Consider the following 21,155-nt stretch of genomic DNA (forward strand, 5'->3'; position numbering starts at 1 on the left):
AAGGGCTGGAGCACCTCTGCTATGAGGACAGGCTGAGAGAGTTGGGGTTGTTCAGCCTGGAGAAGAGAAGGCTCCAAGGTGATATTAGAGCTGCTTCCAGCATGGAAAAGGGGTCCAGAAAAGCTGGGGAGGGGCTTCTTATAAGGGCCTAGAGTGACAGGATGAGGGGGAACAGCTTTAAATTGGAGAGGGGAAAGGTTTAGATTGGACATTATGAAGAAATTCTCCACACTGAGGGTGGGGAGACACTGGCCCAGGTTGCCCAGAGCAGTGGTGGCTGCCCCATCCCTGAAGGTGTTCAAGGACAGGTCGGATGGGGCTTGGAGCAACTTGATCCATCCCACGGCAGGGCTGGAACTAGATGGGCTTTGAGGTCCCTTCCAACTCAAACCATTCTGTCATTCCATGATTCTGTGATTCTACATATAGCATGGCAGGTCATGATATGATATGATGTGATGTGATGTGATGCAAATTAACGTGATATGAAATGATAGCAATAAAGAGGATGGAATATCCCTGTATGTGGGTATATATATACTATAATGGGTATAATACAGAATATATTATGTATATTATGTATTTTAATATATGTCATATAGGTGTATTTATATATACATGAGCTTCATTATTTTTCTGGGGCGCTTAGAGGGTGAAAGGGTCTTTTCCCAGCACCACCTGATGAGAGACGGAGGCAGCATGCAAGGACCCAGGAGGCTCCTGTGGGATAGAGGGGAAAGAGCTGCTTTTGGGAAAAGACAGCTCTTGCACAAGAGGAAAACCTCAGTAGTTTGCAACCCCTGGCACCAAACCCACTTCTCTTTCCCCTCAGCAAACCCCACTGCCTCGCTCCAAGGATGTTTTCAGTGCTCTAAAATAGTTCAGATGCTCCTGATGGAAAAAAAAGGGGGGATTTTCCTTATTGACCATCATCCTTGCAGACAAAATCAGGTGCCTTTCCCCACCCTGAGTTTTTCCTCATATGCCTTTTTTACCCCTTCCTTAATAAAATCCAAGCCAATAAAGTGAAGATGAAAATACATTCATTAGGATTGATAACGCTCATTAAAACTGGCTGGGGAGGAAAGCACGAGTCCACTTCAGAGAAGTAAGGGGGGGAAATGTAAATTCTCCTGCATGGAAAGAGGATATTTCCTTAATCGCCCCAATCAAACACCGGCACAATTATCTGTGGCCAACCCAACGGGTTAAAATTATCCTCTTCATCTCCGGACACAGTAAGGAGCCGAAAAATGTTTCATTTTAATAAAAATGAAATCTGGACCCTGCAGAAACCAGCTTCACTAATGATGTGTTTACACAGAAAAAGACAATTTCTATTTAATGGTGATTACTAGCAAGAAGAAATTAAACTTCCCGGAGTAGATGGGTTAGAGATAATGGGAAGAAAAGAAAGTTATTGAGGGGGTGTAAATCAGGGGGGCTGAATCTGCATGTGATGCTCACTGGGAACGCATCCCTGCCTCCCGAGGCTAGTGTGTGTGGCTTTGTGCGCAGAAAACATGGTTATTTTGCATTGAGGACCTTTGTGCACGTGTGTGCTTCTGCACTGAGGTAAATATGGGTGTGCACGCATGTGCAGGTACGCAAATGCAAAGGTGCATGCAAGCAAGCACTTCCAAACATGCATCTGCAAACACAGACTCCTAGAATCACGGCATGAGTTGGGTTGGAAGGGACCTCAAAGCCCATCCAGTTCCAACACTTGCATGGACACCTCCCGCTGGATCAGGGGCTCCAAGCCCCATCCAGCCTGGCCTTGAACACCTCCAGGGATGGGGCAGCCACCCCTGCTCTGGGCAACCTGGGCCAGGCCCTCCCCACCCTCACAGTAAAACATTTCTCCCCAAGATCTCATCTTAATCTCCCTTCTTCCAGCTCAAAACCATTCCCCTTGTCCTCTCCCTGCCCTCCCTGATCAAGAGACCCTCCCCAGCTTTCCTGCATCCCCTTTACATACTGGAAGCTGCTCTAAGGTGTCCCCAGATCCTCCTCTTCTCCAGGCTGAACAACCTCAACATGCAGGCACACACACAAACCCGCACACACGGACATGCACACACACAAATGCACATGTGAGCACGAACTCACACATGCAAACATGCACTTGCAGTCACGCGCATGCAAGTGCATGCACATGCCCAGGAGCCTTCGCAGTAAAATCCTGATGGGTTTCTGCACATGCACCTCGCCAGGTCCCAGAGCAATGCTCCCAGGTGTCTGGGGTAACTTTTTTACTCCCACAATAGAATAAAAGAGCAAAACAGTGTCTGAAGGGCAGAATTCCAGGCTCTGCCTCATCACGGTATGGGTGCTCTTCCTTCCAGTTAATTTTTTTTCAATTATTCTTTTCTTCCAGGGCAAAAATTATCACTTTTTTCTTCCCAAAAGGCCAAGCCAAGATAAGATCTTTTCCCATTTGGCTCCTGCACAGGATGAAACAAGTTTTTGGTTCCACTTTGTGCCACGGCCGTTCCCACACCAACCTGTGCAAACCCATCCTGGGGCAAAACCATTTTGACATCGGGCTTTAACGTCTGCTCTTTCATAAAGCAGACCAAACATCTGCAGAACAAGCCCAGATGTGAGTCGTTCCCCCCCCCAATTCAGGAATTTCAGCTCCCAGGCACATAATAAGGCAGCGTCTGGGATGGTTTAATAATAGTAAAATTAAAATTGTTAGCAAAGCATAATGAAGAATGTACTCACAAGGAGGTTTGCAAAGAAAAACCAACCCTGAGATGAAGTCTCCGGGGAACTGTTGGTTCAGAGGAACAGTAAACAACGTGCAGAAATGCAACTTAATTATCTTTACAACCAGTGTACGCAACCGGCTGCTGCAGCTTTCGAGGGATGCGGGAGCAGCAAGGTGCCTGCATCCCCGTGCTGAAACCCCTTCAAAATAGGGAGAAAAAGGCTTTTTGCACAGCGCAGCTTGAATGTCAAGTTAAATGATGAAGTGTGGCAGCTCTGGCTCAGCGTTGGTGATGCTCAGACAATCACAAAATCATGGAATGGTTTGGGTTGGAAGGGACCTTAAAGCCCATCCAGATCCACCCTCTGGAACCTCCCACTGGATCAGGGGTTCCACGCTCCATCCAACCTGGCCTTGAACCCCTCCAGGGATGGGGCAGCCACCACTGCTCTGGGCAACCTGGGCCAGGGTGTCCCCATCCTCACACAAAAACATTTCTCCCTAAGATCTCATCTCAATCTCCCCTCTTCCAGCTGAAAACGGTTCCCCTCATCTTGTCCCTGCCCGCCCTGGTCGAGAGCCCCTCCCCAGCTTTCCTGCAGTCCCTTTCAGAACTGGAAGGCTTCATCCCATTTTCTCATTCACCTGGGCAAAACACAGCTTGTTGGCAATTATTTTGCTCTGTTTGTTTTTTTACTCTCATTATGGGAAGAAAAGTAAACACTTGGCTTGAATCTGATCAGGTCTGACCGCACACATGACCACATCCCCCCCACATCAACACCAGCCGGGGATCTGCCACCCTGCATCACTCACACAGCCAGGATGTTCCACTGTGAAAAACTGCTGAAAAAAACGGGGAATGGGGCATAAGACCTCCTACATTCAGCTCTTCACCCTATGCTCGAGAAAATCCAGACGTAGATTGAGTCTTTTACGAAGCACAACCCCCCTGCACTTCACTTTTGCATCAGCGAATGCTAAAATATCCAGCCAGAAGTAGATAAAAGCAGCAAGATGCCACACGTGGTGGATCGGGGAGGGCAAGGGTCTGGTTTTTGCAAAGACTTAGTCTAGGCTGGAGCAGCTCAGAGGAAGCTAAGAGCAGTGGGATGAGCCAGCCCCATCATAGCCATCGGAAGCGTATTTCTATATATATATTTACCTGTATAAGTTGGAAAATATGTTACATTTAAACTGAGGATGCTGGTGGAGATGCCGGCTAGGAGCAAAGCAAGGTTTACAATTGAAGCATGAGGACTGACTAGGATCAGATCAAGCATGCTGGAGAGGACCAAACCAGAGATGTTGGCTAGGATCAAACCAAGGATGCTGGAGAACATCAAACCGAAGATGTTGGCTAGGATCAAACCAAGGATGTTGGAGACGATCAAAGCAAGGATGGCAGATAAATTCAAACTTGTTGGTTCAAGCTGAAGAAAAGACGCTGTGTAGAACTGTACCAAGGCCACCAGCTAAAATCAAAGCAAGGATGCTGGGTAGGATCAAAGCAAGGATGCTGGGCAGAATTAAGTTCAGGACACTAGAATCAAGCCATGGGTGCTGGCACTTATCTAACCAAGGCTGCTGGCTACATACAAACCAAAGATGCTCACAAGGGTCAAAGCGAGGACACTGGCTTAGGACAGTACCTAGGAGCAAACTGAAAATTATGGCTAGAACTGATGCAAGCTAGAAGCAAACCAACAACGCTGGCTGGGATTCAACTAAGGATGCTGGTCAAAATCAAACAGAGGATGCTAACTAAAACCAAACTAAGGATGCTGGGTCAGATCAATGCAAGGATGCTGGCTGGGACTGAACCAAGGACCATAGCTAAAATCGAGCCAAAGATGGTGGGTCGGACTAAGGCGAAGATGCTGTCTAGGACCAACTCACAGACGTGAGCTGACATCAAACCAGCAGTGCTGGCTGGCCTTGAACCAAGTCCACAAGCTAAACACAAAGTGAAGACGCTGGCTAAGACCAAAGCAAGGACACTGGCTAAAAGCAAAGCTTGGTGACTCTCCATTTTGATCCAACTTTAATAAAAATGCAACTTTTTTCATCTCCTCCAGCTGCCAGTAGCCCATCAAGGCTCCATGCCGCTCCACAGCCCCTCTGGCGAGGCAGTGATGGGGGTTTATTAACCTGACTGAACTAGCTGGGAAAAACAGAGATGCTTTCTGGAACAGCTCAGGTCCCAAAAGATCCCTCCTGCTCGTGGCTCCAGAGCTAAGGCAGCCTCGGGATATCTGCATCATGCTGCCTGCGTGGTGCAGGCACGACTGTGAGTCAGCTCTACTCAAAACCCCACAGGCTGTTCCTTGCTGGCACATGTTTTGTCAGCAACAAGTCATTTGCTGCCACTGTTGAACTCATCACACAGCCCCGGCGCATGAACCTGGCGAGATTTTATAGAATCATGGAATGGTTTGGGCTGGAAGGGACCTTAAAGCCCATCCAGTTCCACCGCTGCCATGGGCAGGGACACCTCCCACTGGATCAGGGGCTCCAAGCCCCATCCAACCTGGCCTTGAACCCCTCCAGGGGTGGGGCAGCCACCCCTGCTCTGGGCAACCTGGGCCAGGGCCTCCCCACCCTCAGTGTGAAGAATTTCTTCCTAATGTGCAATCTAAATCTCCCCTCTTTCAGTTCAAAACCGTTCCCATCATTGTATCTCTGCACTCCCTGACCAAGAGCCCCTCCTCAGCTTTCCTGGAGCCCCTTTCAGCACTGGAAGTTGCTCTCAGGTCTCCCAGAAGCCTTCTCTTCTCTTCTGTAGACTGAACAACCCCATCTCTCTCAGGCTGGTCTCATACAGGAGGTTCTCCAGCCTTTGGATCATCTCCATGGCCTCCTCTGGACTCGCTCCAACAGCTGCATGTCCGTCCTGTGCTGAGGACTCCAGCACTGGACCCCAGGCTCCAGGTTGGGTCTCACCAGAGCAGAGCAGAGGGGCAGAACTCCCTCCCTCACCCTGCCGGTTCCACTGGTTTGGACGCAGCCCAGGACACGGTTTGGCTTTCTGGGCTGTGAGCACACATTGCTGGCTCAGTTTTGGTCAAACGGTGTTTTTTACCCCAAATGCCTTGCAAAACACACACTAATAATTCCTACCTCAAAATCAGGGTTTGGCTCTTCATTACTGATGCTCCTCGTTGAGGGATTCAGCTTTTATCAGAGGCTTCTAGCAAGCCCAAATGTGTCCCAAGAGCTTGTTATCCTCACTTGCTCCCCAAAACCCAGCCTTTAGTTCCCGAGCTCATTAGAAAAGCTCAACGTCCAGGGTTTTGGGGAGGTTTGTGGGGGCTTTTGACACCCGTTTGTATTGGTAACCCACTATTTGCATGGCTGAGTAATTCAGTCCAGCCACGTCCTTTACCCACCCTCCAAAAAAATTAATACTTGTTATTTTAAATTCAATTAACTGCTTTTTTAACTCTGTATTTTTTTAAAAATTAATTCTTTTTCTCAGAAACAGCAGATTTTTCATCACTTCCTGGGCTAGATATAACCCCAGAAGTAACTCCAGGACAGAGAAAGCTGCAAAATACGGTGTTTTCCCTGTAAATCTAATAGCAATGCAACAGCTGGAGGGGAAAATGGTCCCAAACCCCACACCCAGATGACACCCAGTTTGCAAACAGGACAGAAAATAATTCCTCTGCTGAGCTTTGAAGCCAATGAAGTCACTTTACAACAATTTTCTGCCCCAAGATGAAGATAAATTAAGCCCCAGGTGTCACTAAAGCCATGTTCAATGTTGCATCCTATAAAAATATTAATTGCAAAATGGTTTTATAATTATTCTAATAAGGCTGTAGCTGCGGTATGATGAGATGTGATGCTCTGCAACCAGACCAGGCGCTTTTTTTTCCCATGCATTTGAGCGCCGAAAAGCTGCGATCTGGAGCCAGGGAGTTTTGGACGTGCAGTTATACGAGCTCTGTGCTTAATGACGGGTGCCTAATCAAGGCTGGGGAGCACTGGCTTCATCAGAAGCCCCTGTGCCAAGTCTGCCCTGTTTTTTTGGGGGGAGGTGAGCATCCCTGGCCGTCTGGTTGCTCAGCCCAGCAAGGTCAGGTCTGCAATAATGAAGGATTTTGGCTCATTGGGTTGCAGCATCCTCATCCCATCAGGGCTGCTTTGTGCTCCGCATCAAAATAATCCCTAATAATAATATCCCAAATCAATTTGCCAATCAAACTGGTGTTTGTGTTCCCAGGGAAGGAAAAACTCTCTTAAATTCCTTGGAAACAAGAAGGGATGAAACAGGGAGGAGCGCGAGCCCCAAGCAGAGATGTTAAATAGGATGAGGAGGATGCTTGCAAAACAGGGATGAAGGCGTCTGTCCTGGCTGGCTGCTGAATAGCGAAGCGCCCCAATAGGACAGGGCAAAAATTAGCAAGAGCCATCAACTTAACGAAGTGAAGGTCTGGTGTCATCCCAGCGCAGGGTTAATGGAGCTCTGCAGCAGCAGCTGGCAGCCGCCTTCACAAAACATGCAGGATTTTGCCCCAAATCAGAAGCCGAACCACGCTGGATGTGAGGTGAGGATGCAAACGGCTGCACATCATCGCAGCCAGGTGTTGGTCGTGGCTTTCCCCTCTGCTGGGTGTATGACCTCCACCAAAATCTATCAAAGGGAGAGATTTTTGCAGAGATGAGCCTGAATTTGCACACATCTTGGATGCTTGAGCATCATCCAGCGCAAAGTGCCACCCTTGCCATCACCCAAAATTTTGCCATCCCAATTTTAGAGGTTTTTCTGCTTTCTAAATCTAAAATCACAGTTCAGGTCAGATAAAGCCAATCTAAGGTTCCCCCAGAAACAGTGTCATCATAAGTTCCCCAGTTTTGCAAAGCTGTTTGGCACCTACATGCGTTTCAGAAGGCTGCATGCCTTAAAAATGCCATTTTTCTAGGAAAGATCCCACTGCACACACCTTGCTAGAAGGTCAGTCAGATCTGTAAAAAGAGAAATGTTCTTGAGACCTTTGAGATCATTGAGTCCAACCATCCAGGTCCACTGCTAAATTGTATCCCTGAGCACCTCATATGCCTGGCCTTCAAACCCCTCCAGGGATGGGGATGCCACCACGGTCTGAGAGCCCTTTCAGTGAAGGTGTTTTTCCTGCTGTCCAACCTAAACCTGCCCTGGTGCAACCTGAGGCCGTTTCCTCTCGTCCTATCACCCATCACTCGGGAGAAGAGCCCAGCACCCACCTCACCACAATCTCCTTTCAGGAGCTTCAGAGAGCGACAAGGTCTCCCCTCAGCCTCCACTTCTCAACAGCCCCAGTTCCCTCGGCTTCTCCTCACAACCCTTGTTCTCCAGACCCTTCCCCAGCTCCATTCCCTTCTCCGGATGCGCTTCAGCCCCTCAAGGTCCTTCTTGGAGTGAGGATTTGAGGTGTGGTCTCACCTAATTGCAGAAGACCAGTGTTATAATAACGATCTAGTGGACAGATGTAATGTACCCACTATACCCAATACATATCCAGTACAAATATCCCACCTTCTGGTAGCATTAACCCTTTCAACTCCTGGGTTTTATCTGCTTTATCAAACTTCTGTACCTTTCTCAAAAATCCCTACTTTTCTTTAGTTTTTGGCTTTTTCCCCTCCACCACAACGGCGATAATTCACATATTTCTATGATGAGCAATCTCCAGAGTAAAGCATTTTCCCCTCCATTTTGAGGTGTCCCTTGTACCTTGCTTCCAAAAATAGCTATTTTTTGCAGATCTAGCAGGCGTGATGCTTACCAAAGTGATGTGGCCATTTCAACCTGAGTTTTACCCATTTTTCAACACCTACCCAAACTCCTGCTCACTCAAGTGGTGCCTCTGGCTCTGAGTATTTCCCTTAACTGGAAATTTTCCATTTTGGAAGCTTTTTCCATCAGTTCCCAGACGGATTTTGCTTTGCTGTGAAGCCTCACTCCTGTGCTAATGATGTCTGTGTTGGGGCGCTTCGGCCCCGAGCATCCTGCTATGGCCAAGGGTTCCAATTTGTCTTTTTTAGCCAAAAAAATAAAGTCCTAGTGGGAGTGAACGCTTTTTTTTTTTTTTTTTTCCAAATAAAAAACCCGGAGTCTCAGCTTCCAACTCCACGTGGTACCAGGATGGATCCCACCTCCAGCCCAGCCCCTGGACCACAACTGCATCCAGCAAAAGAAAGGGAAAGGACGGGGAAAATGGAAAAAAAGGAAGGTTGGGGAAAATTGGAAAAAAAATTGAAAAGAAGTTTTTATAAATAAAAATAATGCTGAAATAGTATCTGTTTAAGGAGAGAAAATCCAGCAAGCCTTCAGGCTTCAAAGAAAAAACCAAAAAGCTTTCCCTCTGCCCCTGGCTGCTGGGCCAATAATACTGGTAGCAGAAACAGATATTTTATGGCAATAAATCAATGATATTGCTACATATATCTGTATGAGTATTGCTATTATAAATAACCTACACTATATAATATATAGGGACATAAGGATTATATAATAATTATAATAACTATATAATAATAATAATAATAAAGGATGGGATGGCATACAGAGGCACCTGGACAGGCTGGAGAAGTGGGGCTGCACGAACCTTATGAGGTTCAGCAAGGCCAACTGCAAGGTCCTACATCCGGGTCAGGGAAATCCTCGATTTCAATACAGGATGGGAGATAATGTGATTGGGAGCAGCCCTGAGGAGAAGGACTTGGGGTGCTGGGGAACGAGAAGCTCCACATGAGGCAGCAACAGGCGCTCAGCCCAGAAACCAACCACGTCCCAGGCTGCAGCCACAGCAGTGGGAGCAGCAGGTCAACAGAAGGGATTCTGCCCCTCTATTCCTCTCTTGTAAGACCTCATCTGGAGTATTATGTACCCTTCTGGAATCCTCAGCATGGAGAGGGAGCTGTTGGAATGGGTGCAGCGGGGGCCATGAAGATGATTGGAGGGCTGGAGCACCTCCCATGCAAGGACAGGCTGAGAGAGTTGGGGTTCTCAGCCTGGAGAAGACAAGGCTCCAAGGAGACATTATAGTGACCTTCCAGTACCTGAAGGGGATACAAGAAAACTGGGGGGGTTCTGTTTACAAATGCATAGAGCGATAGGACTGGGGGCATAAACTGGAGAGGGGCAGATTTGGACTAGACATAAGGAAGAATTTCTTCACAACGACAGTGGGGAGGCCCTGGAACAGGTTACTCAGGGAAGCTGTGATTGGGGATGAGAAGCTCCACATGAGCGGATGAAGTGCTCTTGCAGCCCAGAAACCACCTGTGTCCTGGGCTGCATCGCAAGAAGCATGGCCAGTGGGGTTGGGGAGGGGATTCTGCTGCTCTGCGCTGCTTTGCTCTGCTCTGGTGAGACCCCACCTGGAGTCCTGTGTCCAGTTCTGGAGTCCCCAGCATAAGAGGGACATGGAGCTGTTGGAACAGGTCCAGAGGAGACCACAGAGATGATCCAAAGCCTGTGAGGACAGGCTGAGAGAGTTGAGGTTGTTCAGCCTGGAGAAGAGAAAGCTATGGGGAGGCCTTCAAGCAGCTTCCAGTGCCTGAAGGGAGCTACACAAAAGCTGTGGAATTGTAGAATTCCAAGATTCTATGAATACGGACTCACTATTTATCAAGCATTGTTTATTGATACACTGCTTATGGAATGACAGAATCTTGGAATCATGCCATGCTTTGAGTTGGAAGGGACCTTAAAGCCCATCCAGTTCCACTCTCTGCCGTGGGCAGGGACACTTCCCACTGGATCAGGGGCCCAAGCCCCATCCAACCTGGCCTTGAACCCCTCCAGGGATGGGGCAGCCACCACTGCTCTGGGCAACCTGGGCCAGGGCCACCCTGTCCTCAGTGTGAAGAATTTCTTCCCAACGTCCAATCTAAATCTTCCCCCTCCCAATTTAAAGCCATTGCCCCTCATCCTATCCCTGCACTCCCTGATCACGAGCCTCCCTCCAGCTTTCTGGAGCCCCTTTCAGCACTGGAAGCTGCTCCAAGGTCCCTATGGGGCCTTCTCTTCTCCAGCCTGAACAACCCCAACCCTCTCAGCCTAACCTTATATCAAACACTAGATATTTCTATAACACAGAATTATGTAATGTAGTTAATTATAAATATGTGTATGTCATGCTAATATGTTATTACAGCAGCGTTATATCACAGATACATTATATATTATAGTAATACATTATTATACAGCAACGTTATTATATTACTAGGTATCATGTATTTTTATAATATATAAATATACACATTATATTTATAGCCATAAATAGAGCCTATCATTAGATATAGCAAAAGGAAAAGGGAAGGATGCCAGCTTTTGCAAGCCAGCAGGAATTTAGAGGGACAACACATGTAAAAAAATCAAATAAAGCCCAGGAAGGTTCTAGCTTGGATACGGGGACACTCCACGTGCATCACGGTGCTGCTGCAAATACCCTGGTCCCTACCACCCACCCAACACCAACCCAGAGCCAACCCCCTGTAACCTGAGGAAGGTTATCCCGTAAAATCAAAGAAGCTATTTAAACATCTTTTCTCTCCCCTTTTTTTTTCTCGCCCAGAGCCGGAGTTGGGAATCCATTAGCCTTTAATGAAGTGAAACCCTCATCTTGCCGGAGCCACCTCATTTAGCGCAATTGTTTCGCAGCCATTACGGAAAGACAATTACAAGGAAGCGGCGAGAGTAATTGGAAATGCTGGCGGGAGTTGGGCGAAATGATAATAAATAAAAATATTCCCCCTAATAAGCTTGCCAGGAGGGGGGTGGGCTGGAGAAAATCAACATAATTAGAACTGAACCTCAGCGAGGAAAAATAGACAGCAGGGTGGCGAGCGCTCAGCACGCAAAAGAGGGGGAAAAGTGGAGAAAACTTCATTTTTTGTCCCAAAACCAGCAGGAAAAAAATACTTTTCCTACCTGTTCAAAGCTATCGGCTGCAAAAATGGGTTGGAAAGGTGGATGCTGCCCATGGGGATGCAGGTGATGCTCCTCTGCTACCCAGCCCAAGACGGGTTTGCTCTTCCATATTCTGCTCCAGGCTGAAATTAAAGCAAAAACAAGGCTTAAAAATGTGATGGTTTTGCTGGCGGGACAGCTTGGAGGAGCACCATCAGGTAACAGGGATTTCTCCACCACAGACGGGGGTTTTGGGGCAATTTGCAAAGAAATACCATTATTTTAGACAAAGGCTGTATTATTGCACTAGTCACTGAGAATAAATGAGCATTACGGATGGCATCTGGGGGTCTTTGCTTTGAAAAGGAAAGAAAAAGGGTAATTCTCATTCAAAACCCTGCACAAGCGGCCAGCAGTGGGTTCCTTGCTTGCTTCTAGAACCCCTGCTTCTTCCCCCAAAATAAGCTCTGTTTCCTGCACAAGCATCCTGGCTCTGTCCCCATCCTCATCCCACCTTGATGTTGCTCTAACAGCTCCTCCAAAGTAGTGGGCAGCCAAAAAAATCCTTTAAATTGGGACTTCATACCCAAAAAAGCCAGTCAGATGGGGGCTTGGAGCAAAAAAAAGTCCAAACCTCACCATTTAGGCAGCAATTTGCAGCAAAAAAGATCTTTAAATTGCAGGTTTGCATCCAAAAAAGCCATTCAGGCAGGGAAATGCAACAAAACAGGGAACAGGAAAAAAAGTTCTTTAAACGGGGGTTTGCAGCAAAAAAGTCCTTCAACAAAGTGTTTGCACCAAAAAGAGGAATTTGAACAGAGGTTTGCATCCAAAAAAGCCTATAAAACGGGATCTGCACCAAAAAGTGCCTTCAAACAGGGGTTTTATACCAAAACAGGGCTTTGCAACAAAAAAAAAGTCCTTCAAAAACTCTTTTCCTCCCAAAAAGCCTCCCCAGCACCTTCCCCCTTCGCTCCCATTCTCCATCCGTGCAGTATCTGCCCCAAAATTCAGCTCAGCTGTGGGGGAAAACCCCCTCAGGAATTCTGGTTCTTCCTATAATTTCTTTCCTGCTTGGAGTCTGCAATCCCGCCGGGGCGCACAGGGCGACCAACGGCGCGGTGAGCATCCCAAGCTCTGAGTTGGATGCTCCCAAACATAAAATACCTCCCAAAATAATAAAATACCCCCCAAAAATTAATAAAATAGCCTCCAAAATAATAAAATATCCCAAATAAGTAACAAAATACCCCCCAATTAATAAAATACCCTCCAAAATATTTAAACACCTTGAATAAATAACAAAATACCCCCAAAATAATAAAATGTCCCAAATAAATGACAAAATCACCTCCCAAATAATAAAAGATCCAAATTCAATAAGAGAATACTGCCCAAAATAATAAAATAACCTGAATAAATAACAAAATACCCCCAAATAATAAAATAACCTGAATAAATAACAAAATAACCCCCCAAATAATAAAATACCCTGAGTAAATAACAAAATACCACCCAAAATAATAAAATATCCTGTGTAAATTACAAAATAACACCTCAAATAATAAAATATCCTGAATAAATAACAAAATAACCCCGCAAAACAATCAACCACCCCAAATCCCGGCTCCAGCCCTCAGGAGCGAAGGTGACTTTCATTTAAAAGCCACACACGCTTTTTTCCTCGCCAACCTCTGGCCGGATCGTTATCACAGAGCGCGATCGCAGATAAAACAGTTCCATTTCATTTTATTTTCCTTATAGCAGGACCTTTCCGCGGTGCGGGACCCCCTCCCCACTCCCATGGAAGTCGCCTCACGCTGAGAGTTAATGTTTCGATGATGTATATATTTTTCGCTAACGTATATCTTTTTTTAATGTTAATTTTCCATATTTCTCCTCGGTCACCAATTATTTTGCTCTCACAGGGGTGATCGCGATCCTTCCTTCGCCTTTCTGCCTTCCGTAAGGCACAGGTGACGCTCAGGCCACAATACCACGAATTAACATCATATTAAATCATATTAAATAGTATTATATTGTATGAAACATTACTAGATCTTATTAAATATCATTCATTATCATTGAATGTTACTTAATATCCTGCAAAGCTGCATGCACAAATTTAGGAGCTGCAAAAGACCTCTGCTGCCGAGCTGGGATGCCGCAGTGGATACCAGTGGGAGACGCCGGGTGAAGTTCCTGCAGAATAAGGGAAAATTGGTCGATTTTGGAGTTTTTTAGCTCATGGATGGTAGAGGAAGGGAGAGGGAGGCAGCCGTGGTGGCTGTAGGGCGCTGGAATGGGAATATGGATGGAGAAGAACTTGAGGCGTGCAGGGAGCGAGCAGGGGAACAGCAGAGAACCATAGAATTGTTTAGGTTGGAAAAGACCTTGAAGATCACAGAGCTCAACTAGAAACCCAGCACTGCCAAGCCACCACTCAACCATGGCCCCGAGTACCACATCTACACAGCTTTTAAACACCTCCAAGGATGGAGACTCCACCACTACCCTGGGCAGCCTCTGCCAGGGCTTCACCGCTCTGTCAACAAAGAAATTTTTCCTAATATCCAACGTAAACCTTCCCCGGTGCAACTTAAGGCCATTTCCTCTCATCCTACCTCTTGTTACTTGGGAGAAGAGACCAGCATCCACCTCACCACAACCTGCTTTCCAGGAGCTGCAAGAGCGATTAGGTCTTCCTTCAGCCTCCTCATCTCCAGACCAAACAGCTCCAGGTCCCTCACCAGTCCCCAAACGCCAGGGCTCCAGCTCCTTCCCCAGCTCCATTCCCTTCTCCAGACGTGCTCCAGTCTCTCAACGTCCTTCTTCTAGCTAGAGGCCCAAAACTGAACCCAGGATTCGAGGTGCAGCCTCAGCAGAGCCGAGTCCAGGGGGACGATCCCTGCCCTGCTCCTGCTGGCCACCCCATGGCTGATCCAAGCCAGGATGCTGTTGCCCTTCTTGCCCACCTGGGCCACTGCTGGCTCATGTTCAGCCGCTGTCAGCCAACAGCCCCAGCTTCTTTTCCATGGGGCAGCTTTCCAGCTGCTCTTCCCCAAGCCTGGAGCATTGCTTCAGATTGTTGTGTCCCAAGTGCAAGACCCTGCACTTGGCCTTGTTGAATCTCATCCCACTGGTCTCAGCCCATGGATCCTGTCCCGATCCCTCTGCAGAGCCTCCCTGCCCTCCGGCTGATCAACTCTTCCACTCAACTTGGTGTCATCTGCAAACTGACTGAGGGAGCACTCAATCCTCTCATCCAGATCATGGATGAAGATGTTGAACAGAACCTGCCCCAGCTCAGATACCTGGCGACACCACTTGTGACCGGTCGCCGATGGGCTTCAGCTCTGTTCCCCACAATTTTCTGGGCTCAGTCTTCTTTTTACCCAGCAAGAGCACACCTGTCCAAGCCATGAGCAGATGGTTTCTCGAGAAGAATGCCATGAGAAACAGTGTCCAAGGCTTCACTGAAGTCCAGGCAGACATCATTCACAGCCTTTCCCTTGTCCACCAGGCGGGTCATCTGGTCATGGAAGAAGATCAGGTTGGTCAGGCTGGACCTGCTCTTCATGAACTGCCGGCTGTGCTTGATCCCTGGTTGGCCTGCACTTGCCTGGTGAGCCCCTCAAGATGAAACACTCCATGACCTTTCCCAGCATTATGAGGCCAGGCTGAGAAGCCTGCAGGTCTCCCGATCCCCCTTCCAGCCCTTCTTGTAGATTGGCGTCACATTGGCAGCCTCCAATCTGGGACCTCCCTGGTCAGCCAGGACTGCGGATAAATGATGGAGAGAGGCTCGGCAAACTCCTTCACCAGCTCCCTCGGTGCTCTCAGATGGACCCCATTTGGTCCCACTGAGTGTCCAGGTGGTGTAACAGGTCACGAACTGCTTCCTCCTGGATTAGGGGCAGGGGGTTTATCCTCCTCCCCATCCCCGTCTTCCAGCTCAGAGGGCTGGGTGCTCAGAGAACAACCGGCCTGACTGCGAAAGACTGAGGTGAACAAGGCATTCAGCACCTCAGCCTCTTCCTCGTCCTCTGTCACTGGGTTTCCCCCCACATCCACACAAGGCTGGAGATTCTCCTCAGCCACCGTTTGCTGCTGATCTAATTATAGAAACATTTTTTATTGTCCTTCACCTCAGCAGCCAGATTAGCTTCTAGTAGGGCTTTGGCCCTTCTAATTATCTCCCTGCACAACATCACAACATCTTTGTAGCCCTCCTGAGTTCCCTGCTCCTGCTTCCAAAGACCGTAAACTCTCCCCAGAGGGTGGTGGAGCACGGGAACAGCTCCCAGGGAAGCAGTCACAGCACCAAGCCTGACAATATTCCAGAAGCCTTTGGCCAATGCTCTCAGACACATGGTGTGGATGTTGGGGTTGTCCTGCGTGGGGACAGGAGCTGGACTCCATGAGCCTTATGAGTCCCTTCTGACTCAGGACATTCTGTGATTCTATGATAAAGAGACCAAAGTCTACCCTCCAGCAGCCCAAGGTGGCCATTCTGCTGAACCCTCCTCACTTCTCCAAGAACTAAGAACTCCATCATTTCATGATCCCTGTGCCCAAGGTGGCCTCCAACCACCATGTGCGTGGGAGGATCATAGAATTGTTAAGGTTGGAAAAGACCTCTAAGCTCATCCAGTCCAATCATCAGCCCAGCCTCACCGTGCCCACTAAATCATATCTTCAAGTGCCACATCTACACATTTTTTGAACTCCTCCAGAAAAGGAGACTCCACCACTGCCCTGGGCAGCCTCTGTCAATAGAAATATTTTCCTAATCTCCAGTCTAAACTTCCCCTGGCACAACCTGAGGCCATTTCCTCTCATCCTGTCCCTTCTCACCTGGGAGAAGAGACCTGCACCCACCTCACCACAAACTCCTCTCCTGGAGCTGGAGAGAGCAATGAGATCTCTCCCCAGCCTCCTCTTCTCCAGACTCAACAGCCTCAGGTCCCTCAGCTGTTCCTTGTAAGACTTGTCCTCCAGCCCCTTTCCCAGGCTCATTGCCCTAAGGATGGATGAACGGGAGGCTGAGGCAAGGAGGTGTGCAAAGGGGTGTGCAGGGATGTGTGGATGGGTGATCAGGATGGGTGATCAGGAGTGTGAAGTGTGGAGGGAAGCATCCATGGGAGCTGCGAGTAGTCGTGGATGGGAAAAGGATTGTGCGTAAGAGAACACAAGGAGAATGCACAGGAATGCACATGGGACCTAGAACTGTGCATGGAGGTCTGCAAGGAATTAGAATCAAAGAATAATAGAATCACTAGGTAGGAAAAGACCTTTGAGATCATCGAGTCCAACCATACCTGCCCACTACTGAACCAGATCCCTTTTAAACCCCTCCAGGGATGGTGACTCCATCACCTCCCTGGGCAGCCTCTGCCCATGCCCAAGAACCCTTTCAGTGAAGACATTTTCCCTGATGTCCAATCTGAACCTGCCCTGGTGCAAGTTGAGCCCATTTTGTCTCATCCTACAACCAGCACCCACCCCCCGACAACCTCCTTCCCTGGAGCTGGAGAGAGCAGTGAGGTCCCCCATCAGCCTCCTCTTCTCCAGGTTAAACAGCCCCAGGTCCCTCAGCTGCTCCTCATAACCCTTGTTCTCCAAACTGCACGTGGATGGGAGCTTGAGATGTGCAAGGAAGCAAGCACAGAAGGGAGCTGGAAGCGTGCACAGGAACGTGCCAAGGAACATGCCCAGGAGAAGAAGCACAAGGAGCAGGACAGGAGCTGGGAGCGTGCCCAGGGCAGTGGTGGGACTGCAGATGGGAGCATGTGTGTGTGGGGAGCCTGCAGGGAATGCACCCAGGAGGCTCTCCCAGCACGTAGCCACAAGCAGGAATGACACAAAGAGAAAAAGAGGCTTGTAGGAAATGTGCAAAAAAGCTGATTTTCAACAACATTTTCTTTCTTCTCCTTCCAGGAGAAGCAAAAGCCAAAGCCACGTTCAACAGTATAAAACTACATGTTTGGGTTTTATTCCCATTTAAGTGTACATCCGAGCCACCGCCAAACACTCCAGTGGCACCAAATTTTGCTGCCAAAATCTGAAATTTCACTCAACAGCACCCCTTTGCCCAAGGGGTCTCTCGGCGCCCACTCAAAATCCCATGGGATTTGCCAGATTTGGGAAAATCCACAGCACTCCTGCCGCCACCAACCGGCCAGTGATGCTTTGAGAAGGCACGGCATCACCTTCGCACAGATGCGACGCTGGGGCAGTGAGCAGCCCTGAACTACTACTACTACTACTGCTACTATTATTATTATTGTTGTTGTTGTTATTATTATTATTATGGGGTAATTTCTGTGTGAAAATGTAGAGTGAATCAACATCACAGCTGTTGGCACACTGGGCTATCAGTTCCAAGCAAAGTGCAAGAGAACTGGCTGTGCAGTAATATCTATATATAAAAAATATATATACAGTTATATATTATACAGAGAATTATATAAGTTTACGGTATAAATAATATATAAATATACATAAACATATAGTTATGTATTCTATATCATGTATATATGTATTATCATGTATGTTATATATTATATATCATGTATATTTACATATATTTATATAACTGTATATTTATTGTACTTGTTAAACATATATTACAGATATTATAAATACATTATAAACAGATGGAGTTAATATAGTTTATTCTACATATTTACTATAAAATTATATATTATCTATCTTATGTATTACCTATGTTATCCATTATATACAATAAAAATTGGGTTAATATAGTTTATCATATAGTTAAACTATATAGTTTATCATAAACTATAATAATATGATAACATATAATATAATGATATATAAGATACAATAACATATAAATAATATAATTGTTCATTTCTTAGAGTTTTATATATACTGTACTATATATGATACAGAGGCATAGATATCAAAGCATAGAGGCATAGAGCCCAATGGGATGAGGTTTAACAAGGCCAAATGCCAGGTCCTCCACTTGGGGCACAACAACCCTGAGCAGCTCCAGACTAGGAGAAGTCTGTCTAGGAAGCTGCCTGGAGGAGAGGGACCTGGGTGTGTTGGTTGACAGCGACTGAACATGAGCTAGCAGTGGCCCAGGTGGCCAAGAAGGCCAGTGGCATCTTGGCTTGGATCAGAAACGGCGTGGCCAGCAGGTCCAGGAAGGTTCTTCTCCCTCTGGACTTGGCACTGGTGAGACCGCTCCTCGAATCCTGTGCTCAGTTCTGGGCTCCTCACCACAAGAAGGATGTTGAGGCTCTGGAGCGAGTCCAGAGAAGAGCAACAAAGCTGGTGATGGGGCTGGAGAACAGGCCTTATGAGGAACGGCTGAGAGAGCTGGGGGTGTTTAGCCTGGAGAAGAGGAGGCTGAGGGGAGACCTCATTGCTCTCTACAACTCCCTGAAAGGAGGTTGTGGAGAGGAGGGAGCTGGCCTCTTCTCCCAAGTGACAGGGGACAGGACAAGAGGGAATGGCCTCAAGCTCCGCCAGGGGAGGTTCAGGCTGGACATTAGGAAAAAATTCTTCACAGAAAGGGTCATTAGGCACTGAAACAGGCTGCCCAGGGAGGGGGTTGAGTCACCTTCCCTGGAGGTGTTTAAGGGATGGGTGCACAAGGTGCTAAGGGGCATGGTGTAGTGTTTTATAGGAATGGTTGGACTGGATGATCCGGTGGGTCTCTTCCAACCTGGTTATTCTATGATTCTATGATATCCTATACACTATATTATATAGATTATGGATACATAATATGGGTGCTGTATCATCTATACGACTATAATACCTACATATCATACGAGGTCCAGCACAAAGCAAACCCTGAGGCTGCGCCTGTAACTCTTTAATTAACAAATTAAGGCCACCCGCTCCAACCACGCTCACAGCGCTCCCGCACACAGTGCCGCCAGTGTCCAGTGCCATCCCACACAGTGTCTCCTGGAAGAGCGTTGAGGATCTCCATTGGTTTGGTTCTCACACCTCCTACCGACAGAGCATGGGCTCCTTGGAGCCCTGACGGGGTCTGTGGGCAGAGGTGGCTGGGATGGGGACCAGGGTGGGTGCTCAGCACCGCAATGTTGGTGTGAGATGCTTCTCAGGTGGCACAGGGTCTGGTGCAACCTCACTCACATACAACGACATTTCCGACCGAGGGTACAGAAACATCTTCATTGAACACGCGCCCAACGGCATGGTGTGAAGTGATGGAGCTGAGCCCTGTCTGGCTGAGACAGGTCAGGTTGTGACCTATCTCTCTGTCTCTGCCCTCCCAGTCCAGGTTCCCAAGCTCAAGGGTCACTCTGAGTCCATGTCAGACCTCGTACATGACGAATACAGAGATTTAATGCCGTTTTATGTACACACAAACAGTAAAACAGAGATGACACAGATGATATAGACAATATAGTTTATATGGATACTAATAGAATCATAGAATCATGGAATGGTTTGAGTTGGAAGGGACCTTAAAGATCATCTAATTCCAACCCTTCCACCATGGGCAGGGACACCTCTCACTGGATCAGCGGCTCCAAGCCCCATTCAACCTGGCCTTGAACACCTCCAGGGATGGAGCAACAACAACTGCTCTGGGCAACCTGGACCAGGGCTTCTCCACCTTAAGCGTGAAGAAATTCACGCTAATGTCTAGTCTAAATCTGTCCCTCTCCAATTTAAAACCATTCCTCCTCATCCTATCACTCCAAGCCTTTACAAAAAAGCCTCTCCCCAGCTTTCCTGGAACCCCTTTCAGGGCAGGAAGCTGCTCAAGGTCTCCCTCCAACCTTCTCGAGCCTGGAATGATCTGATTGCATGCAACCCCCATAGACAAGTTTTTATGTGTTTTTATACAAATATATATATAATGCAAATATGTATGAAAATATATATATGGGCAGAAACATAGTTATTATTTATCTATTAGCTCTTACTCATTCTTATAGAGTACGCATCATACATCATATATTGTATATAGGACCATAGAATGGTTTGGATTGGAAGGGACCTCAAAGCCCACCCAGTTCCACCCTCTGGAACCTCCCACTGGATCAGGGGCTCCAAGCCTCATCCAACCTGGCCTTGAGCACCTCCAGGGACGGGGCAGCCACTCCTGCTCTGGGCAACCTGGGCCAGGGCCTCCCCACCCTCACAGCAGAACATTTCTTCCTGAGATTTCATCTCAATCTCCCCTCTTTCAGCTCAAACCTGCTCCCTCTCCTCCTATCCCTGAACACCCTGATCAAGAGTCCCTCCCCAGCTCTCCTGCAGCCCCTTTCAGTTCTGGAAGCTGCTCTAAGGTCTCCCCAAAGCCTTCTCTTCTCCAGGCTGAAGAACCCAAACTCTCAGCCTGTCCTCACAGCAGAGGTGCTTCAGCCCTCGCATCATCCTAGTTTCCTCCTCCAGACCCGTTCCAACAGTTCCATCTTCTTCTTATCTTGGGGATTCCAGAACCGGACACAGGACTCCAGGTTGGGTCTCACCAGAGCGGAGCAGGGAGCAGAATCCCCTCCCTCCCTGCTGGTCCCA

The 21,155-nt window shown here is 47.8% G+C and overlaps 1 protein-coding gene across 15 annotated transcripts in view; it reads right to left on the reverse strand.

Annotated features, from left to right (window-relative positions):
* Positions 1 to 21,155, reverse strand: part of LOC138734267 (coiled-coil domain-containing protein 15-like) — a 67,720-nt gene that overhangs the window by 26,648 nt on the left and 19,917 nt on the right. For 12 of the 15 annotated variants that reach the window (XR_011339545.1, XR_011339546.1, XM_069881870.1 and 9 more), the window contains exons 2-3: positions 11,640 to 11,761; positions 2,731 to 2,779 (exon numbers count right to left, since the gene is read on the reverse strand). Coding sequence is in view for 12 of the 15 variants with exons in the window: in XM_069881870.1 (XP_069737971.1) it covers positions 2,731 to 2,779; positions 11,640 to 11,692 (102 nt within the window). In the remaining 3 variants the exon portion in view is untranslated. Of the gene's footprint in view, positions 1 to 2,730; positions 2,780 to 7,254; positions 7,313 to 7,599; positions 7,636 to 11,639; positions 11,762 to 21,155 lie in introns of those variants that run through there. The other 3 variants (XM_069881872.1, XM_069881865.1, XM_069881864.1) reach the window with 3 other exon arrangements.

The sequence above is a fragment of the Phaenicophaeus curvirostris genome, unplaced genomic scaffold (assembly GCF_032191515.1).
Source record: "Phaenicophaeus curvirostris isolate KB17595 unplaced genomic scaffold, BPBGC_Pcur_1.0 scaffold_69, whole genome shotgun sequence".
NCBI classification, from domain to species: Eukaryota; Metazoa; Chordata; class Aves; order Cuculiformes; family Cuculidae; genus Phaenicophaeus; species Phaenicophaeus curvirostris.